General features: G+C 37.9%; 1 protein-coding gene across 4 annotated transcripts in view; it reads left to right on the top strand.

The window, feature by feature from the left end:
- EML6 (EMAP like 6) overlaps positions 1 to 22072 on the top strand; it is a 333322-nt gene that overhangs the window by 57260 nt on the left and 253990 nt on the right. For 3 of the 4 annotated variants that reach the window (XM_037806998.1, XM_037806997.1, XM_037806996.1), the window contains exon 3: positions 17924 to 18022. The exons of the other annotated variant lie outside the window; for it this stretch is intronic. In XM_037806998.1, the coding sequence (XP_037662926.1) occupies positions 17924 to 18022 (99 nt within the window). The remainder of the gene's footprint in view (positions 1 to 17923; positions 18023 to 22072) is intronic. 4 annotated transcript variants of the gene reach the window in all.

Here is a 22072-nt window from a genome sequence, read left to right as displayed (position 1 = left end):
ATCATTCTGAACTTTGAACTTCAAATATTAATTTTTTCTTCATCGTTAATCTTATTTTTTGGGTTAGTTCCATTCCCTAATAGTAAACAAAACCCTTAAAATATTATTTTGTGTTTTTAAAGTCATATTTGTCTTGAAGCATGATAAAATTAGATTTTAGAATAATTGACATTTTCACATATTAGAAATATTTAAGGTAATCAAATGAAATATGATTTTTTGAAAATGAGGCTATTTTATTTTTCTTGATCAATTTCAAGGCCTTACCATTACTTTTATAGGACCTGTTCTTGCTTCTAGAGCCAACTAAAATATTTCCACTGATAATCTGTTAACTACTTTGACCTTCTGGATAAGTTTTCTGCTTCTCAACTCTTTGTAACAAGTGTAATGAATGTGTCTAATCAACTTGATTTTCTTTTACTAAGTTAAGTCTTCCTGTCTTCTTTCCTATGATGCTTTAGTATTCCTAACCTCACTTATAGCTCAGTACCCCCACTCCCACCCCCACCCCCACCCCCACCACCTCCATTTTGTAAACCTCTTACTTCTTGATTCAGATGTTTGCAGGGAATATTACCGTGTTCTGATTAGTTGAATTTTCAGTTTGTTCAGGACTAATAAAAATAAATCTTACTGTAACCTAGGTTTGAAATCTTTTTAAAATGCATTTTCATATTTCCCCTTAGGAACTTTACATACTGGATATAAGCATAAAGTTATGAACCTTAGGGTCAGAAACTGTTGGGTTTCAGACTTGTGCCACCACCGGTCTGTTGTGTATCTGTGGTGAGCCCTAGGTGTCTAATCACTAAACAGAAGATAAGGGTAGCCCTGATTTAGGGCTGTTGGGACGATAACTAATCCATGCAAAGAACTTGGCATCCTGTGTGGTACATAGCAAAAGCCCAGTAAGTTATAGCTGTTTTATTGCTGTCAGTGACCAATGCTTTGTTCCCGTGCATTATTTCACCTGGTAGGGAAGTTAATACATATATGTGTGTAGGGAAGTTAATATATATATGTGTGTGTATGTGTATATTATGTCAGCTAGTAAATAATGAATAAAAGTCTTATACTAAATCACATCCTACATGGAAAGTGCTTTAGTACAACATGCAGGAAATGTCATTCACTGACCTCATATCTTGTCTCATGAAACAAAATTCATATTCCATGGCAACTGAGCTATATGAATATTTCTTATCTGTTATGGATGTCATGTAAGTATGTAATGAAACATTGTATAATATATTTCAAGTAAAGATCCAGCATGTCTACATTTTTTATTCTTTGAAATCTTCCCTTTACTTGTGATTTTTAACTACTGAGTCTTTTATACAGGTAGTTTTTTGTATACTTGTATGTCAATTTTTACAAAGCTTGTAAAATCCTTTTCCAACCCTGCAGGCAAATTATGTTTGATTTTAGAGGTTTATCTAATTGGATGAGGAGGTAAAGTAGAGACATAATGCTTTTCCTCAATATAATTTTAAAAGCTTAGTCAAACTCGGATATTTGGTGTTGCACAGATAAATATCCATATGGTTAGCTGCATTTTAGGCTAAATTGAGGCTAGCTTGACCCAACTGTGACAGAATTGTAGCCACTGAAAAATGTTAAGGCTTTATTTTTTTATTTTATTTTTTAAGAAAGAGTTCTTGGATAGAACATGATACACTAAAATTCAGATATTTAAAATAATTAGGATGTCTACATGGCAATGTGGATTTATTTACTGTAAATATAAAATGAAAACAGAATGCAAAATAGCACGTACAGTGCAATTACAACTAGACTATGACATATACCTATACAGAAAGTATCATGCAGTCTTTTAAGATGATAAAAAGTATGAGTGAATTAAATCTCATTTTTAAAAATCTTGATAATTGGCTTTTCCATATCTGCAAAGAAGGCTGTTGGAATTTTGATTGGGACATGTTAAATCTGTAAATCATTTTGGGTAGAATTGACATCTTGACAATATTTAGTGTTCCAATCCATGAGCACAGAATATCCTTCCATTTATATAGGTTGTCTTTGATTTCTTTTTGCAGTGTTTTGTAGTTTTCCATGTATACGTCCGTTATATCCTTGGTTAACTTTATTCCTTGATATTTGATTCTTTTAGTTGTATCATAAATGAAATTTTTTCTTGATTTCTTCCTGAGATTGCTCATTACTAGTGTATAGAAATGCTACTGATTTTTGCATGTTGATCTTGTGTCCCACCACTTTGCTGAATTTATTAGTTCTAGTGGAGCTTTGTTGTAGATTTTCCAGGACTCTCTCTATATAGGAATCATGTCATCTGCAAATAGTCAAAGTTTTATCTTTTTCTTTCCAATTTTGGTAGCTTCTCACCTAACTGCTCTGTCTAGAACCTCCAGTACACTGTTGAATAACAGTGGTGGTGGTGGGTATCCTTGTCTTGTTCCAGATCTTTGAGGGAAAGCTTGGTCTTTAACCACTGAGAATGATGGTAGCTGTGGTTTTTTCATATACTCTGTTTTTCATGTTGAGGAAGTTTCCTTCTATTCCTATTTTTCTAAGTATTTGTGCTGGTTTGAATATATTATGTCCCCCAAATGCCATTATCTTTGATGTAATCTTGTGTGGGTGGACCTGTGTGTTGATTAGATTGTAATTCTTTGAGTGTTTCTTTGGAATGCGCCCCACCCAGCTGTGGGTGATGACTCTTATTGGATAATTGCCATGGAGGTGTTGCTCTGCCCATTGGGGTGGGTCTAAGTTGATCACTGGAGCCATATAAATGAGCTGACATAACAGAAGGAACTCGGAGCAGCTGTGAGTGACATTTTGAAGAGGAGCTACAGTGAGGAGGGACACTTGGAAGAAAGCACAGGAGCTGCAGATGAAAGACAGTTTGAAGACGGCCGTTGAAAGCAGACTCTTGCTCTGGAGAAGCTGAGAGAGGACAAATATCCCAAGTGCAACTAAGAGTGACAGTTTTGAGGAACTGCAGCCTAGAGAGGAATGTCCTGGGAGAAAGCCATTTTGAACCCAGAACTTTGGAGCAGACGCCAGCCACGTTCCTTCCCAGCTAACAGAGGTTTTCCGGACGCCATTGTCCATCCTCCAGTGAAGGTACATGATTGCTGATGTGTTACCTGGACACTTTGTGTCCTTAAGACTGTAACTTGTAACCAAATAAACCCCCTTTTATAAAAGCCAATCCATTTCTGGTGTTTTGCATTCTGGCAGCATTAGCAAACTAGAACAGTATTTTTGTCAAGAAGGGATGCTGGATTTTGTCAAATTCCTTTTCTGTATCAATTGAGATATGTGTTTTTTTTTTTTTTTTCCTTTTCATTCTGTTAATGTGGTATATTACATTAATTTTCTTAATTTTCTTAGGTTGAACTGCCCTTACATACCCAGGGAAATTTCACTTGATCATAGTGTACAATTCTTTTAATGTGCTGTTGAATTTGGTTTGCTAGTATTGAGGATTTTTGCACTTATATTCCTAAGGGATATTTGTCTGTAAATTTTTTTTCCTTATAGTTTTCTTTTCTTGTATTATCTTTATCTGGCTTTGGTATTAGGGTGATGTTGGACTCATATGATGAGTTAGGTAGTATTCCTTCCTGTTCAATTTTTTGGAAGAGATTGAGCAGGAATGGCATTAATTCTTGGAATGTTTGGTAGAATTCACCTGTAAAGCCATCAAAAATGTCCTGGGCCTTTTTTTGTTGGGAGGTTTTTGATGACCGAGTCAATCTCTTTATTTCTAATTGGTCTGTTGAGATCTGTTTCTTCTAGAGTTAGTGTAGGTTGTTTGTATGTTTCTAGGAATTTGTCCGTTTCATCTAGGTTGTCTAATTTGTTGGGATATAGTTGTTCATATTATCCTCTTATCGTTTTTATTTCTGTGGGGTCAGTAAGGCCCACCTTCTCATTTCTGATATTATTTGCATCCTCCCTTTATTTCTTTGTCAAACTAAAGGGTTGCCGATTTTATTGATCTTTTGAAAGCGCCAACTTTTGGTTTTGTTAATGTTCTCTTTATTCTCTATTTTATTTATTTTTGCTTCTAGTATTGTTTCCTTCTACTTGCTTTAGGTTGTTCTTGTTCTGTTTCCTCCAGGTGTGGTTTTTAATGTAACTGTTTAGGACTATAAATTTGATCTGTGATCTTATTTTCATTTGTCTCAGGACATTTACTGATTTCCCTTGTGATTTCTTCTTTGACCCATTGATTCAGTGTATTATTTAACTTCTGTGTATTTGTGGATTTTCAGGTTCTCTGCCTGTTATTGATTTCCAGCTCCATTCCATTGTGGTCAGGAAAGATTCTCTGTATAATTTCAATCTTGTTAAATTGATTGAGGCTTGTTTTGTGACCCAACACTGTGGTCTATCTTGGAGAATGATCCATGTGCACTTGAGAGGAATGTGTGTATCCTGCTGTTTTGGGGTGTAATGTACTGTATATGTCTGTTAGATTTAGTTCGTTTATCATATTATTCAAGTTCCCTGTCTCCTTATTGATCTTCTGTCTAGATGTTCTATCTTGTGATGAAAGTGGTGTGTTGAAGTCTCCAAATATTATTGTAGGGTTGTCTATTTCTCCCTTAAGTTTTGCCAATGTTTGCCTCATGTATTTGGGGCATTGTACCTAGGTGCAAAAATATTTGATTGTTATTTCTTCTTGGTGGATTGACCATTTTATTAATATATAATGTTCTTCTTTGTCTCTTTTGGTTTAAGGTATGTTTTGTCCTATATTAGAATAGCTACCCCATCTCTCTTTTGGTTACTGTTTGCATGGAATATCTTTTTCCATCCTTCCATTTCAACCTATTTGTGTCTGAGTCTAAGGTGAGTCTCTTGAAAACAACATACAGCTGGATCATTTTGTTTTTTAACCCATTCTGTCAATCTGTGTCTTTTGATTAGGGAGTTGAAGCTATTAAGATGCAGGCTTATTATTGTAAAGGCAGTATTTATTTCAGCCATTTTGCCCTTTGGTTTTTATGTCTTACCTGTTTGTCTCTCTCTCTTTTTTTTTTTTTTAATTGCAGTCTCCTTTTCCTTATAGTTGATCTTTTGGGATGTATCTGATCCCTTTCTAACTTCTGTTTCTGTATTAAAAAAAAACACTTTCTTTGTAGTTACTTTGGGGTATGTTTAAAGATACCAACTTAGCTTCAACAGCATACTTATTCTCTGCTGTTTCCCTTCTTTGTTGTTTTTGTCCCACATTACCTTTTTAAATATTTTTAATGCAATTTTGTTGAGATACAGTCACATAACATACAATCATTCAAAGAGGTCAATCAGTTGTTCACAATATCATCATATACTTGTTCTTTCATCACCAGTTATACTTTGAACATTTTCATTAATCGAAAAAGTAAAATAAAAATTAAAATAAAAAGAACATCCAAAACATCCCATTCCCCTCCTCCCCCATTGTTCATTTACTTTTTTTAATACAGTTTAATTGAGATATATTCACACACCCTACAGTCATCCAGTGTACATTCCTACAGTTGTGCATTCATCACCAGAATCAATTTTTGAACCTTTTCTTTACTCAAAAATAAAAATAAAAGTAAAAAAGAGTCCCTAACTCTTTCTATTCCCTCCGTCCCACCCTGTCCTTCATTTAATTTTTGTCCCCCATATTTCTACTCAACTGTCCATACACTGGATAAAGGGAGTTGAGCCACAAGGTTTTCACAGTCACACAGTCACACTATGCAATCTTCATAGTTATACAATTGTCTTCAAGAATCAAGGTCACTGGGTTGCAGTTTGACAGCTTCAGTTATTTCCTTCTAGCCATTCTAACACACTGAAGACTAAAAGTTGATATCTGTATAGTGCATAAAAATGTCCTCCAGAGTGACCTCTCGACTCCATTTTTGAAATCTCTCAGCCACTGGAACCTTATTTTGTTTCATCTCGCCTCCCCCTTTTGGTTGACAAGATCCTCTCAATCCCACAGTACTGGGTCCAGGCTCATCTCCAGGAGTCATTTCCTGCATTGCCAGGAGGATTCACCTCTCAAATAGAGGGGAGGGCAGTGAGTTCACCTGCCAAATGGGCTTAGTGAGAGAGGGGGCCACATGTGAGCAACAAAGAGGCTCTCTAGGGGGGACTCCTAGGCACAATTATAAGTGGGCTTAGCCTCTCCCTTGCAGCAACTAGCCTCACAGGGGAAAGCCTCCTGACTGAGGTCTCAGCCCACCAAATTGCAGTCGTCAGTGTTTGTGGGAAAATCAGCAATAGCCCAGGTGGGGAAGTCCAAGGCTTTTCTCCCCAGCTTCTGGGGGTGGGGTGGGGTGGGGGATACACTTATATTCTCTGCCCATATCACTTTGGGATGTGTTGGGATGTCACCCCAGCCTGTACAAACTCACCAAATCCCACTTCCCATTCAAAGGTCCATGCACTTATCATGTTCAAACAAACTGATTGTACAAGTTAGATTGTACAAGTGCTACAGAAAATATAGATCCTGCACTAGATAAACATCTCCTCCCTTGGTCTCACACATAAGTTGTAGTTTTAAAACCTAGTCAGTATCGTCCTTTAACCTTGGGCCTGATTTGCCTTAGTCCTAACCGGATCTTCTTCATTCATATTTCTAATTAATGTCTGAATTCTTTTTCAGCTCTTTCAACAGTTGCCATGTGGGATAATACTGACATTCATTGCTGCCAAGTTCTAGCTCTGAGTCTCATGTGTCACACATACATCTAAAGTTCCAGGGACTGACCAGGTTATACACAAGGAGCTCAGCATCTCAGGCTTTAGAGATAAGCGTTACAACTCAGGAATAGATGTGACTGCTTTAAGAGCTTACAATCTGGGGACTATTACAATAAGAATTGCCCTGATAAGCTGTGCTCTAAGTTTCAGTTCTCAGAGTTTACACATTATAGATAGTCCATATTAGTGCGGCATAATAGCGTTTGTCCTCTGGTTTCTGGTGTGCTTAACTCAAAATGTTGTACTCAAGAGCTATTCACTTAGTTGCATGTCTCACAGCTTCATTTCTTCTTGTAGCTGCTCAGTATTCTATTGTATGCATGCACTACAGTTCACCATTCTGTTCATCAGTCAGTGTACTCTTAGGCCACCTCTGTCTATTGCAAATAGTAAATACTGCTGCCATATACGCTGGTGTGTAAGTGTCCTTTCGTGTCCCTGCTCTCTGATCTTCCATGTATATACCCCATACTGAGGCTGCAGGATCTTGAAACCCCCACATATGTAGCTTCTTGTGGGACCACCATACTGTCCTCCAGATAAGCTACACCATTCTACTTCCCAACCAACAGTGAATACATACATCTCCCTCTCCAAGTTCTCTCCAGCACTCGTGTCCCTCTCTTTATTTTTTTCCTTGCAATTTTATAGGGATATATTCAAATAGCATGCAATCATCCACAATGTACAGTCAGTTGTTTACAGTATCATCATATGGTTGTGCATTCGTCACCACAGTTAGCACTTACACATGTTCATTACTCAAAAAAAGAGAATTGAAGCAGAATAATAATAAAAGGAAAAATTAAAATAAGGTAAAATACAGCCACAAAGAAAGAGGAAAAGGCAAAAAGAGTAACAAGACAAACGAAAAAGAGAAAAAATGACAACTAAAAAGCCATGAAAGAAAAGGTTAAAATAAAATAAAATACCATAAAAAAGTCAGCAACATTAATGCCAAGCATCCCGTATCCCTCCAATAGGTCCCCTCTTATAGGCATTTAGCTTTGGTGTATTGCCTTTGTTACAATTAAAGAAAGCATATTACAATGTTACTGTTAACTATAGGCTCTAGTTTGCATTGATTGTGTTTTTCTCCCAGTACCACCCTCTTTTTAACACCTTGCAAAATTGAAGTTCATTTGTTCTCCCCCATGTAAAAACATATTTGTACATTTTATCGCCATCATTGACTGTTCTAGGTTTCACTAAGCCATGCAGTCCCAGTCTTTATTTTCTGTCTTTCCTTATGGTGTCCTACATGGCCCTAACCTTTCTCTTTCAACCACTCAGTCATCTTTGTTCAATATACTTACATTATTGTGCTACCATCTCCCAACATTGTGCTCTAAACCTCTCTCTCCTGTTTTTCCCTATCTGTAGTGCTCCCTTAAGTGTTTCCTGTAGAGCAGGTATCTTGTTCATAAACTCTCTCATTGTCTGTTTGAGAATATTTTAAACTCTCCCTGATATTTAAAGTACAGTTTTGCCAGATATAAAATCTTGGTTGGTGGTTTTTCTCTTTCAGTATCTTAAATATATCATATCACTGCCTTCTTGCCTCTATGGTTTCTACTGAGAAATCCGCATATAGTCTTATTGATCTTCCTTTGTATGTGATGGATCGCTTTTCTGTTGCTGCTTTCAGGATTCTCTTTGTCTTTGACATTTGATAATCTGATTATTAAGTGTCTTGGTGTAAGTCTATTTGGATCTGTTCTGTTTGGAGTTTGCTGCACTTCTTGGAGCTGTAATTTTATGTCTTTCATAAGGGATGGGAAATTTTCAGTGACAGTTTCCTCCGTTATTGCCCCTGGCCCTTTTCCCTTCTCTTCACCTTCTGGGACACCCATGACACGTACATCATGCACTTCAAGTTGTCACTCAGTTCCCTGAGAATCGCTCATATCTCTCCATTCTTTCCCTCATTTGTTCTTTTGTGTGTAGGGTTTCAGATGTCCTGTTCTCCAGTTCATGAATCTTTTCTTCTGCCTCTTGATTTGCTGTTGTAGGTCACCATTGTGTCCTTCTTCTCTTGTGTTGTGCTTTTCATTCCTGTAAGTTCTGCCAATTGTTTTTCAAACTTTTGATTTCTTCGTGGTGTTTGCTCAATGTCGTCTTTATATCCTTCATCTCTTTTGCTATATCTTCCTTCAACAAATTGAATTGATTTTTGAATTGATTTAGGAGATTTGTTTGAATAATAATTAGTTGCTTCAATTCTTGTATCTCAGTTGAAGTGTAAGTTTGTTCCTTTGGGCCATATCTTCGTTTTTTCTAGTGTGATTTTTCATTTTCTGTTGTCTAGGCATCTAGTTTCCTTGACTGCCCTAATCAGATTTCCCCAGACCAGAGGGGCTCAGGTCTCAGGGGGAGGCTGTGTATTCAGTATTCCCTGAGGGTGGGTCCAAGAAGATTGACAGACTTCCCTGTGAGGTCTCTAGACTCTGTGCTTTCCCTATCTAGCCCAGCTGGTGGCGCTTGTCAGCCCACAGCTCCCCACCAATGAAAAGAGTTGTAGTCCCTTTAATTCACAGTGGACCCTGACCTGTCCTGAGAATGTCAGAAGCCAGAAACCAAGTGGTTGTTTCTAATTTGCTTGTTTGTTTTCCCCTAGGCCCTGGGGTCTGAATTCTCTGAGAGAAGGGAGCCACTTGAGCTAGTCCCACCCCCCTTTTCTTAGGGAGGATACACCCTCTAGGGAGTTATCTTCTCCCTTTGAATTCCTCCTTTGTCTTTTTGGTTCCGTTAACTCTACACTTGCCTGGGTCAGCAGGGAATTGAAGATGCCTGAGGCTTTCTCTAATGGGCTGCTTAGAATGCCAGGAGAAAAAAAATGAGAAAAGAGCAAAAGCCCCTTTTCAGAGCCAGTCCTCAGCCTCTCCATTTTCTTGTGACATAGCCTTCTTCCAGTATTCTGAAAAGTCTCTGTTTTTATTTATATATATATTTTTTCCCATCAGTGCAGCCTCTTCCCTGCTGGAAGGAGTCTGCTTCCCTTCCCCTCTTTATATTTTTATGTCATTATCAGGAAATATGATTATTTCTTATTCAATTGAATTCTGATTCTTACAGGAGTTAAAGAGTAGGTATGTAATATTGAGGATACATTTCTATTGGTTTTTGATTTACACATTTAATTACCTTTACTGAAGATCTTCACTTTTTCACACTGCTCCAAGCCACTTTCTCCTGTCTTTTCTTTTCAACCGGAAGGACTCCCTTTAACAGTTCTTTCAGGGCACATCTTTTGGTGATGAACTCTCTCAATTTCTGTTTATCTGTGAATGTTTTAAACTCTCACTTTTAAAGGACAGTTTTGCTGGGTAAAGAATTTGGGGCTGACAGTTTTTCCTCTTTCAAACCTTTTGCCTCCATGGTTTCCAATGAGAACAGGTCACTTTTTCTTATTGAGGATATGTTGTAGGTGATCAATCACTTTTCTCTTGCTGTTTTTCAGAATTCTCTTATCTTTGGCATTTGACATTGACTAGAATGTGTCTTAGAGTATGTTCCAGGTCACTAATGCTGCTATTTTGCAAAATACCAGAAATGGATTGGCTTTTATAAAGGTGGTTTATTTGGTTACAAGTTACAGTCTTAAGGTCATAAAACGTTCAAAGTGAGGCATCAGCAATAGGGTACCTCCACTGAAGGATGGCCGTTGGCATCCAGAAAACCTCTGTTAGCTCGGAAGGCATGTGGCTGGCATCCACTTGCTTCCAGGTTACGTTTCAAAATGGTGTTCTCCAAAATGTTGCTCTTGGGGTGTTTTGTCCTCTCTTAACTGCAGCTCCTCTTCAAAATGTCATTCTGTTGCTCTGAGGTCCCTGTTTGTGAGCTGTTTTTATAGGACTCCATTGAACTAATCAAGATCCACCCTAAATGGGTGGGGGCCACATTTCCATGGAAACATTCAATCAAGAAGTCACACCGTAATCAAAGGTGTCACTCACAGTTGGGTGGGTCACATCTCCATGGAAACACTCAAACAGAAGGTTCCAATCTAATCAACACCAATACATCTGCCCCCACAAGATTGCATCAAAGAATGTGGCTTTTCCTGGGGGATATAATATATCCAAACTGGCACAGAGAAGGTCTATTGGGGGTTTATCCTATTTGGAATATGTTGTGATTCCTTGGACATGTTTATTTATGTCTTTCATAGGAGTTGGAAATTTTTCAGCCATTATTTCCTCAAATACTCCTTCTGCTCCTTTTCCCTTTTCTTCTCCTTCTGGGATTCCCATGATGTGTATGTTGTTATGCTTCATGCTGTCATAGAAGTCCTGTAGACACAGCTCAGTTTTTTCTATTTTCTCTATTTGTTCTTCCGGCTGTATGATTTTGATTGTCCTGTCTTCTAATTTGCTGGTTCTTTCTTCTGCTAATTCAAGACTGCTTTTGTATGCCTCTTGTGTACTTTTAATCTCCATTATTTTTCTTTTCATGTCCAATTTGTTTCTTTTTAAGCTTTCTAATTGTTTTTTGCTTACACATGGTCTTCTTAATGTCCTTTAGCTCCATATTCATATTTAGTTTATTTCTGTCCATATTTTCCTTCATCTCCTTGAATTGTTTCAGGAGATCTGTTTGAACTTCTTTCATTAGAAGTTCCAAAGTCTGTGTCTCCTGAAGACTTTTGTTGTTGTTTTTTTTTTCCCTTGACTGAGGCGTATCTCCCTATTTATCTTGGTGTGGCTTGTAGTTTTTTGCTCATGTCTACTCATCTGACTATTTTGATGTGCTAACTCTGAAAGTCTGTTTTCTCTGTTGCCTTGGGTTTTATTGAAGATTGGCTATGTGTTGAGGCTCTTCTTTGACACTTGTTCCAGCTTATATTGAACCTTTAGTGTTTAACTGTTCATATTTTCTCAATTCTTCTACACCTGTTTTTTACCCTGGACATGCAGTGCCACTTTTAGCATTTTCCTTTTATGTGCAATTATTTCACCTCCAGGCAAAGGCTTCCTTTCTTCTGTTCCTTCTCTGGGAATCTTGATCTGTTCTGTTTGTTTTCTGTGCAGAATTTTCTCTCCAGCTTCTATGATTTGTTCATCTTCTCTCCCTCACTCAGTACCCTGTTTCATTACACTTTTCAGTCCTGGTACCCATCCTGCTTTACAGCAGTTTAGCTTTCCCTTTCTTTTCTGCCTCCAGTAACTTCCTGTTAGAGTATCCCACCCCAGGGAGCCAAATAGGGTCTTTGTTTAAAAAGGCCTGTGTTTTTTTGTTTGTTTGTTTTTGTTTTGTTTTGTTTTCCATTTAGGTGGTCCAGCAATCAGGGACCTGGTTGGATATATGCACCTCTTGCCAGCATTTCTGCTATGGGTCTCTTGTTCCCTGGGGGCCTTTCTGTATGCATGCACTAGCCAGGCACTTGGGTTCTGCCCTGGGTCTCTGGGGACTTAGGTCCCTGCCTGGATATGCCCGGGGTTCTCACTCACTGCTGTGAGTGGCTCTGTGGTCTGTATCCACAGCAGGAGGTCCCTGGGCCATGTTGCCTCTGTGTGACTCTTAAGCTGCATGGGTCTGAATGACGAGGGGATAGGTCTGAACTCGCAGGTCCAAGTTGTGCATCTCCTACCTTTCTTATAGTGTTTTTTTTTTTTTTTTTCTCTTTCTTTTTCTTCGATTCGGTGTTTGTGGAGTCCTTCTCCCGTCTCTCTTGTCCTCCAAGGTTCTAAGCAAGTGTGATTTGTGCTTTTATTAGTTGTTTCTGAAGGGAGACTTTCTCAGGGAATGTCTTATGTTGCTGTGTTGATAACCCCTAGTTAAGATTTTGACATTTGTTACATGTAATGCAAATGTTTCAGTCAGTCTCTTATCCTTTTAATTTTGGTTTTATTTTCCATTATCTAAAAGTTTCAGTGTGTTTATTTTTGAAATTATCTTTTCTTGGTGTCTATTGCTTCAGTGCTTAGGAAGTATAGTCCTTGTAGTTATCTGATTTTCTGCATTTTTGCTAGCTTTTCTGTATTTTGAATTATTATATATTTTTCAGTTTTAGTGATTCCTATGCAGTTTATTTTGGTGAATAGGTGTAGTTTTTTTTTTCTTGTTGTTTGTTTGTTTTTTTAATGCCTCTACCCAACAGAATATTTAAAACAATCTTTCTTTGTTCCATGCCATGGAAATAAAAATTTCTATAATCTCTATTTATCTGGGCTATTTCTGCCTCTCCATTTGTTTCCTTCTCTATGTTTGCTCTGCTGGGTGGCTGTGATTGTCACATACATAGACTACTATGTCAGCCTACTACAAAGTTCAACATTCCTTTTGGGACCTCTTGCTGTTTCCTGGTGAATCAAAATCCTGGACCTTTTCATTATTTTAGCTCTACTACAGTTTCTGTTGATTCAGACAGAAGACAATAAGGTGGTTTAGTATCTTATAGAAAAAATTCCATTTTCTCTCTTCTATCAAAGATGGTATCTTTCCTAAACAGAATGAAGGATGAAGGGCTGGTCATCTGTGACCTGGAGAGCCACTGCCACATTGTCTATGCTTGTTCCAAATGAGAAATGGAGATGACTCTTAACTTTGTGGGCAGGGTGAAAGTTTACCTTTTAGAGAGCACCATAAGAGGTGTAACTAACATTTGGACCTTAGATTAGTTGAAGATGTTAGTCTGTTTTGTTTGTAACGACAGGTTCAATTCTTAAAAGCCTAGCTTTTCATAAAATGAGACACTTGCTATATAATAGGCAATTTTAATCCCATTTAAAAAAAACTCAGATCATGAAAGGATGACAAGTTTCTTCAGGGTTGTTCTATGATTTTTATGTGTGTGTGTGTGTGTGTGTGTGTGTGTTACCTCAATAGTATTTTGGATCAACATGTTGAAGATTAAATTGTAGCATGGGATAATTGCATAGTTGTGTCATTTGTAAAAATAAGCTATTGGAGGTATAAATTGAGAATAATTGTTGAACCTGAAACCCACCTCTACCTGAGTTCTGACTAAACCTCTTCCCCATCAGTGCCCTTCCCCAAAAAATCCAACTCCAGAAGTCTTTTAGAATATATAAATCCTAGTCGTAGGTTGTACGGCCATAGTCCTACATAGGTTGTACAAGACTTCACACAGCATATCATTGAGCTGAACATGCTAAAATTCCAGTTCATTCACCCTCTTCCCAAAGTTCTTTCCCAAATATCTTGCCATTATTGGCTCACCATTCACATACATTCATGTATACATATTCCTTTTCTCTCACTCTTTTCCTCCTTCCATTCGTCCCCTTCTGCCTTAACTTGTTATCTCCTCTTCACTGCAATTCTCTCCTGACTTACGATCCTCCCTGCTGGAGCACAGCCCTCTGGAAAGTATAGTCTTGTCTCCATCATGAACTGCTTTTCTCTCAGGAGAAGCAGAGCAGAAGTCGTGGTTAATAAAATCCTCTGTCTTATTACAGGAGGTAACAAAGAACAATAACGAATATTCAAGGCACCGTGGCTTTATGAAACAATTGATATTCGCTCTTAGCCACATAAGTCATTTGCTTGCAGAAAGATGCTGTGGTGGTAGTGACAAGGAGCATCAGTAAGAAAGGAGAGCTGGACTGGCTTTTGAAACAGGAAGAAGGGAGTGCTGGAAGAAGGTAGTATGAGGGATGTGGTTAGGGGTAAGAAAGGGAAATCGAAGTGGCTGTCCAGAGTGGCTGCCTAGAGGAGTAAACTGAGAGAATGCATTGTCAGGGAGCCTTCTGTTTTCTCTAAGATAATCAAATTGAGATGTCCCTAGGTTGGCTGGACCCGTGGCTCCTTCTCTTATTTCCTTAAAGTCTCTTTCTATAAAGATCTCTCTCTGTTCTGTCTTCAAAGGGGCCTGCTCCCCCTTTAAGCCTGGTTCCAGTTTTCCTTAGCTGTTCTTCCCGTAAACACCATAGGGCAGCTGAGAATGCATTGGGCTGATGGGTGAGTTCTTGGCAGCAAACAGATCTAAACTAGGTCATATATGCAGAAAAGCAACTTACTAAAGAGTATTGGGACATTCACAGGGTCTCTAGGAGAGCCAAAGACTTGGGCTTTGAGATCACGTAGCCTAAAGCAGTGCCCAGCCGCATCTCTCCCACTCCAACCCCCGGTGCTGCCTCACCCCCCCCCCCACCCCCCACCCCGAACCTGGAGCATGTGTTGAAGGGAGAGTCTGCTGGGCTCTCTCGGGACATACAGGGAAGACGATCAGTTCACACAAGGTAAAACCCACAATGCAATTCCCAAAGTCTTTGGATTAATTTCTGGCAAATAGTTTAGGTCACTATTGAGTTCAGATTTCAATTAAGAAATGGAGCAATAAGAGCTACTCCCAGTTGCTTGAGCTTCCACATTGAATCCAGAAGCTCTGTTAAGACAGCTGGTCTATAAAGTCTTAGTTAAAATCATGTTCCTCCCTTTTCTCCAAATCCATACTCAGAAAGATTCCCTGAGTTACTGAGATTCCCTGGGATACTGGCCCAAGTTTGCAAAATGTTTTAACTCACTCTTCTTTTGGTGTGTAAGCCTTCTCCCAGGTTTGACTCTTTATTAGGCCTCATGCAGTTGGGATCTGACTCTGACTAGAGGTCTTGAGACAGAGCAGGTGGAGATGGGACATGAGAAGACTTGGGTTCCCCTTGAAAGATGTGTGTTGTCTTTAAGCAGACAGATGGGTGGGGCAGAGCAATGCAGGGAGGAGGTAGTTCAGGAGCTGGTGGTACTTAAATTGACCAAAGATTTCCATTTCCCTTTCAGTACCCTTACTTTTAGGTAAAAATCTTGGCTCTCCCATGGTCTGAACCTTGTCAATGAGCGGGGTAAATTATTGAAAACTTTATTTGTACCTAGATATCAGGGTTTATTTTTTTCCTGTGTGTTTTAAGCGTATATTTACTCTTAAGTAAGAGGAAGACAGGCTTGTTAAAAAGACTTTGAAGTCCTACAGAGCTGAGTCTGAATCCTGAGTCTGCAACTTACCAGCTTTGTGACTTTGAGCAAGTTAGATAACCTCTCCAAGTCTCGCTATGCTTGTCTGTAGAAAGGGATTATCCCATGGATTTTTCTTGAGGATTAAATGAGATAATGTGTAAAGTACCTAGCACATAGTAGATCTGTAAAGAGTAGATAATAATCATTGAATGATTAATGAATGTGTATGGAATTGAATGTAATCTTTAATCAGGTGGAGCAACTTGCTAATGAGGGATTTAGAATCATATGTATGGAGATGACTTTTGGCCTGGGGAAGCTTTCTTATGCCCGTTAAATCAGAATTTATAGAAGATTTGCTAAGCCTGTGTATTTAAATGTAATTTGTTCAAAGGTCCTTGAAATTTAGTGAAGTAATGAACAACATTTTTGACTAAATTATCTGTTTTTTTGGCTAATTTTACTAACTCATAACCTAATAGACTGGTAGATCAGTCTCATTATTGGAAATTCCCAAAGCTATTATTTCTGTATTTGTTTTGTTGTGAAATGGTAATGAAAATTAATTTAAGGCTTTTTAGATAGGTCTAAACTTTTCAAATATTTCACAAGTTGAAAAATTTTTACTCCTGAAGTTTTTACTAATCTGATAACTTTAAATATATGGCTCCATTTATCACATAGCCAATGAAAATGAAAGTCATTTCTGAATGGCAATTGTAATGCAGTCTGAAAACTGTTGAATAGATAGATACACAATTGAAACGGCTTCTGATTTCATCCTCTTCCATATTAAAGTGCCGGTTCTGGTGAATGCAGGTTGAAGATTGTTGTTAACCCAGAGTTCCTTGTACTATGAAAGAAGGATTTATATTCAGGTTAAAGATATTTCTTGCCATTAATATACCCCCATCAAGAAAATATTAAGTTGTTATATCTAGACATTGTTTTTGATGACTAGTATACAATTAGCTCTCTTACTAGAAGATATCTCCTAACTCACTTTCTGTCTTAGTTTCCAGGTTGCCATGAGAATATCACGCAATGGGTTGGCTTAACAATTGGAATTGATTGGCCCACAGTTTTGGAGGCTGGAAGGCTTGCTTTTTCCTGGGGTCAGTAGTATTCTGGCTGGCTACTATCATTGGGTTCCTTGACTTTCCTGTCACATGATGCTGTCCTTTCCTTTCTTTTCTGGATTCTATTGACTTCTAGCTTCTGGTTCCTTCTTATGATATCCTCTCTCTATTTCTGAATTTTTTTTCTTTTAATGGACTTCAGTAAACCAGGTTAAGACCATCACATTCAGTTGGGCCATACCATAACTAAGAATAACATCTTCAAAAGATCTTATTTACAATGAGTTCATACCCGCTGGAATAGGATTAAAATGAAGAACATTTTTTTTGGGGGGGAGGGGGGTACGTAATTCAGCCTACCATACCCTCCCACCAGGTACATTTGGCAGTCTTGTGATGATGAATACACCATATCCTCTCACAGTTGGATATAATCAGGCTGGAATCTGGTAAAGTAGTGACAGATAACCAAGGCTACAGATAAATGTGACTCTTGAGAGCCACCTTCTAAATTGCACACACAGTGCTGGCGTTAAGAAAAACTGGCAGTGAGTTACAAGAAGAGAGGCAACTAAGAAAGGCTATTGTGTTCTCTGAGCTTAATGCTAAATACAAATGGTTAGTAACATTGACTTTTTCTTCTTCCCCCTTTACCACTTGCTTTCGTTTCTTAATAGATCTATGCAGGTTTGTTATCTTCTTGCTTTTTATTCCTATATCCATCATCTGTTATCATTTCCCCCATTCATATGTTTTGTTCTCTCTGGCCTGATTGCCTCAGCCCTGCAGTTGTATTCCAATAAATAACTTTTGGAGAATACTTGCCTAAACAAGGTGGAATAAAAAATTTATATTTACCAGGTGATAGTGAACTGTAGAAAAAATGTGCTTTGTCCAAAGTAGACATGGGCTAGATATAACCAGCCTTCCCAGTATTATATCTTAAGTGCCTCTGTTGCTTTTTCTGCTTTTACCCTATTATGTGCCAAATACTGTTTTGGGTGATTTGCAGATTATACCTTATTTAATTGAGTTCTCATGACTGAATTTAGCATTATTCCTGTTTCACAGATGAGCAAACTACGGCTCAGTGATATGGACTTATAACTAATCAATATTAGAGAAGGAATTTGAACTCAGAGCTGTATAATTCCGACATACATGCTTTTTTTTTTCATCACCAGAACTTTGTTTTGCCTAGATGTTCAGTCAGTAAGTACAAGGAGAGCTTTTGAACACAGAATATCTACAAGTATTGATGGACTTCTCTGGCTCTTAGACTCGTAAGTTAGAACAAGCTTCATAACAGTATATATGTGTATGCATTTGTGTGTATCTTACTGCACCTCACTTTTGCAAAACTATATATACTTTTGTATTTTTAAATGATGGCAAATGTAAAGGTAATCTGTATGTTACAGTGTCTAATTAAAGAGAGACCTAAGAATAATCAACATTAAATATTTATTAGAAGAATGTCTTCCCAAGATACTGAATAGATAATAATTTGTATACTTTAAAACTAATTAATTACTAGTGATTTTTATATGAAGATTGATTAGTGGGCAATTATTTTTAATGATCCAGTTAAAAACCAAATTGAATAATTTGATATATGTTTAATGGCAATTCACTAAGTTAATATTGTATTTCCTGCTTCTTTCCATATTGGTATATATTGCTTTCATTGATATATTAGTGAATGAATTAGGTTAAATCTTATATTGTGCCTAAAGAATGCTTAGATAATTACAGATTCACTGTTGGGGAGGGAAAGCACCTTCACCATGAGTTGTACTCTGAATCAGAGAAGAAATTTCTAAGCATCCAATATATTTTGGAATGGTATATATTAATATGTCCACATGCTGTACACTCCATCTGTGTTTATACTTCCAATGTCCTCTTTGTTGTCACCACTCATTTCAAGGCTAGATGGCCTATTCTTGTCTTGCATCATGACATTGAGATATGACCATTTGAGAGTCAAGGTCTTGAGTTTTAATAGACTTGGAAGCAAAATCAAAATTGGCTATTTTTTTGAAATACTTATCACATGGTTGATCAGTCATGTGAATGTCAGGACCCTGTAATATGATGGATGTTTATAATTTAACTTTTATATTTTAAAGCATAAACATTAGTTCCAAGCCTAAGTTATTGCATTACTACCAGCATTTCTTCTGAATAAAGATTACAGAAGCTAGTAGGTATAGAGACGTTCAGTGTAGGGCATAAAGTCTTCAACTTTATTTCCTCCTTCTGAGTTGTTTGCAGGAAAATAGATGATGTGATGTGTAAATGCCTGATTGGGAAGAAATGGCTGGTACAGTCCCACTGCTGTGTTTATTCAGTAGGTCTTTTTCTGGTTTCCTTCAGTATGGTTTATCAGGGAGTGGAGTGCCCATATTCCCTTAAGTTACTGATTTCATCCATGTTCTGCCAAGGTCTGAGAATGTCTTAATTTTTTGATGAAATTTGTGTACCCTCAAAATTAAAAGAAAATTCAGCAGTTGCGCCTGTTGTACCATTGATGTACAATTATCCATCATTAATAGAGTTCTCCAATAAAAACCCTGCAGTTGATCGATTGTCCCCACTTGTAGTTTCAGTCAGTGCCTTCTACAATTAGGAGGAAATTGCTGAGATACTGTAATAAGATATTTACCCTAGGCAAACAAAGACCATACAGATAACCCTTTTGTTCCTCTCTGTCCATGACCCTGGCTAATCATTATTCCCATGATGTTAGCATGTGTTCTAGAATCATTGGGAATTGATTTAACAGAACTATGTTGGAGGTTCAGTAATATCCACCCCTTTATTTGCCCTCAGCCCCACCCCTTCATGAAGCCTAGCCCTGGATTCCGCCACAAAGTAGCTTGAGCCGTTGCGTGAGTCATTTCTCCTGTCTGGCCTCAGTTTTCAATTTACCTATCAACTGAAAAGGTGGGACTGGATTACATTTGAATTTTCTTTTAGCTCTGATTCAATGACGGAATAATAGGGCTTGTTTGACTCAGTCCCAATAGATCTCTTTAAAGTTTATCGTAACACTTACTACAGCAAGCTGCTCTTTAGAGGCTTCCGTATAAGCAGACCTCAGAATGCACCAGGACATTTCAAAGTCATCCCCATTCTTGTCAGTGTTTTGAAAGTTCAGAAATGTGATTTTTAAGTGGAGTAATGGAGGGGCATATAAATTACAGCAGCACTGGGAGAACATTCATCTTAAAACCATGTATTTCCTTGGCCCTTCTCAACAAATAACATTTCCTCTTATTTCTGTTGTGTGGGGCAGAATGAAAAATGGATCTTCGTAATTTGTCCCTTCACTTCTAGCCTACTTTATTAATGCCCCTTGGCATTTTGGGCTGTCTCCCATCGTATTGGTGCCAGTTTCTCTTTTTAGTAAGTTATTGTGCGGATCTCTGGGGGTAGCTGTCAAAATGCTTAATAAAAACTGGATAGCTAGGCTAACTTTATTGATATGAATAAGTTTCTGGTGACTCTGTGATCCTACTCCTAGGCATTTATCCAGGTGAAAAGAAAACTTATGTCCACACACAAACCTGTGTGCAAATGTTTGTAGTGGCTTTATCTGTAATTACAAAGGGGAGGGATTGACTAAAAAGGGACACAGGATTTTTTTTTCTCAATGAAGGAACTGTTGTATATCTTGATTGTGGTGGTAACTATAAGACTATGTGTTTGTCAACTCACAGAACTGTACACTAAATGGGTGAATTTTCCTGTATGTAAATTATACTTCAATTTAAAATTGAAAAAAAAATTACTATTAAAAAATATCTGACAAAATAAAACATCAAATACTTACTGAAGAATTTTTTTTATACTTAATACTCTGCTAGGCACTTTGCAGTAAAATAGAAATGACGCTATAGAAATATAAGACATTGACCACAAGGAACTTACACTCTGAGAAGATTGAAATTTAGGATTTTTTAAAATTAAAAGTCATATTATTAGGACACAAAGATAATTGGATGTGGTCATTTCTTTTGTTGCTAGAGAACTGAAGTCACTATAGGAGTTATAAAAATGGAAAAAAAGTATTTCAGATACAAATAATTTTTAAAGTTATGGCATCTTTTTTTTTTAATGTTGATTTAAAATTTTTGATCTTTCAATACAGTGGGATAGGACAGGGGAGGAGAACCAAGTAATAAAACACAGTTTGTATTAGTTAGGTTCTCTAGGGAAACAGAATCAACGAGATATCTGTAAATATAAGATTTTGTAAGTGTCTCATGCAACTGTGGGGATGCAGAAGTCCATATTCCATAGGGCAGGCAGTGAACTGGCAACTCCAACGAAGGTTGCCAGTGAAGTAAAAGTTCTCTCTGTTCCTTAAAAGTCTTTAACTGATGGAATTAAATACAGCTGATTGCATTCTCTTTGTGGGAGACACGCCCTTTGTTAATGTAATCAGTCACGGGTATAGTCAATTAACTAATTTAATAAACCAGCCTTCTGGTTTATTAACCAGCCACAAATGTGCTTGTAGTAACAGGACAGTGCTTGCTTGACCAGATACCTGGACACCATCACCTGGCCAAGTTAACACATAACCTAACCATCACACAGATTGACCTTGTTTTCTTAAAAGTAAGAGGTAAATATTTATGAATTGATTTTTGGTTCTCACATACAGTAAAAACTACTACATTTTCATTATGTATGTAATTTTCTGTTCAAGGAAGAAAAACGATTACTATGAACATTAAATTCTGTTGAACATCCTCACACACACCCAACACAGGCAATTATCATGGGCTGTGGAAGACATTGCCGATTGTCTACCAGCTATCTATTTCCACTTTCTTCCATAGCAGCAGGACTCCAGTTTTTCTCAGAATCAGTAGGCCCCTAAAAGACTACATATCCCAGGCTTCATTGGAGTCAGGTGTGGCTGGGTGACTGCATAAGGGGAAGTGTTATGTGGACTTCCAGGAAGGCATTTAAAGGCTGAGGTGGGGTGGGAAGCTGAGGGGGGATTTTTGCCCCTCCTGCTTCCTGCTGCCTGGAAGGCAGATGTGATGGCTGGAGCTCCAGTTTAGGTCAGTTCCCCCTTCCCCATACACCCAAGAGAAAAGTCTTTTCTTAATAGTCCATGGAAAAGTCCTCACTCGTTTCCCCTGATGGTCTCTGGTTAGCTTCCTTGACTCTGCTGGTCCAGTAAACATGATGAAAGTAGCTGACACTTATTGAATGCTTCCTACTTACCAGGCAGTGCACTAAGCACTTTCCTCGTGTTATCTTGTACGACTCTCACATCCCTACAAGTATTATCTTTTGCTTCATTTTACAGA

The sequence above is a fragment of the Choloepus didactylus genome, chromosome 17 (genome assembly GCF_015220235.1).
Source record: "Choloepus didactylus isolate mChoDid1 chromosome 17, mChoDid1.pri, whole genome shotgun sequence".
NCBI lineage: Eukaryota > Metazoa > Chordata > Mammalia > Pilosa > Megalonychidae > Choloepus > Choloepus didactylus.
The sequence above is the reverse complement of the archived record's forward strand: the minus strand, read 5'-3'. Positions and strand labels throughout refer to the sequence as shown.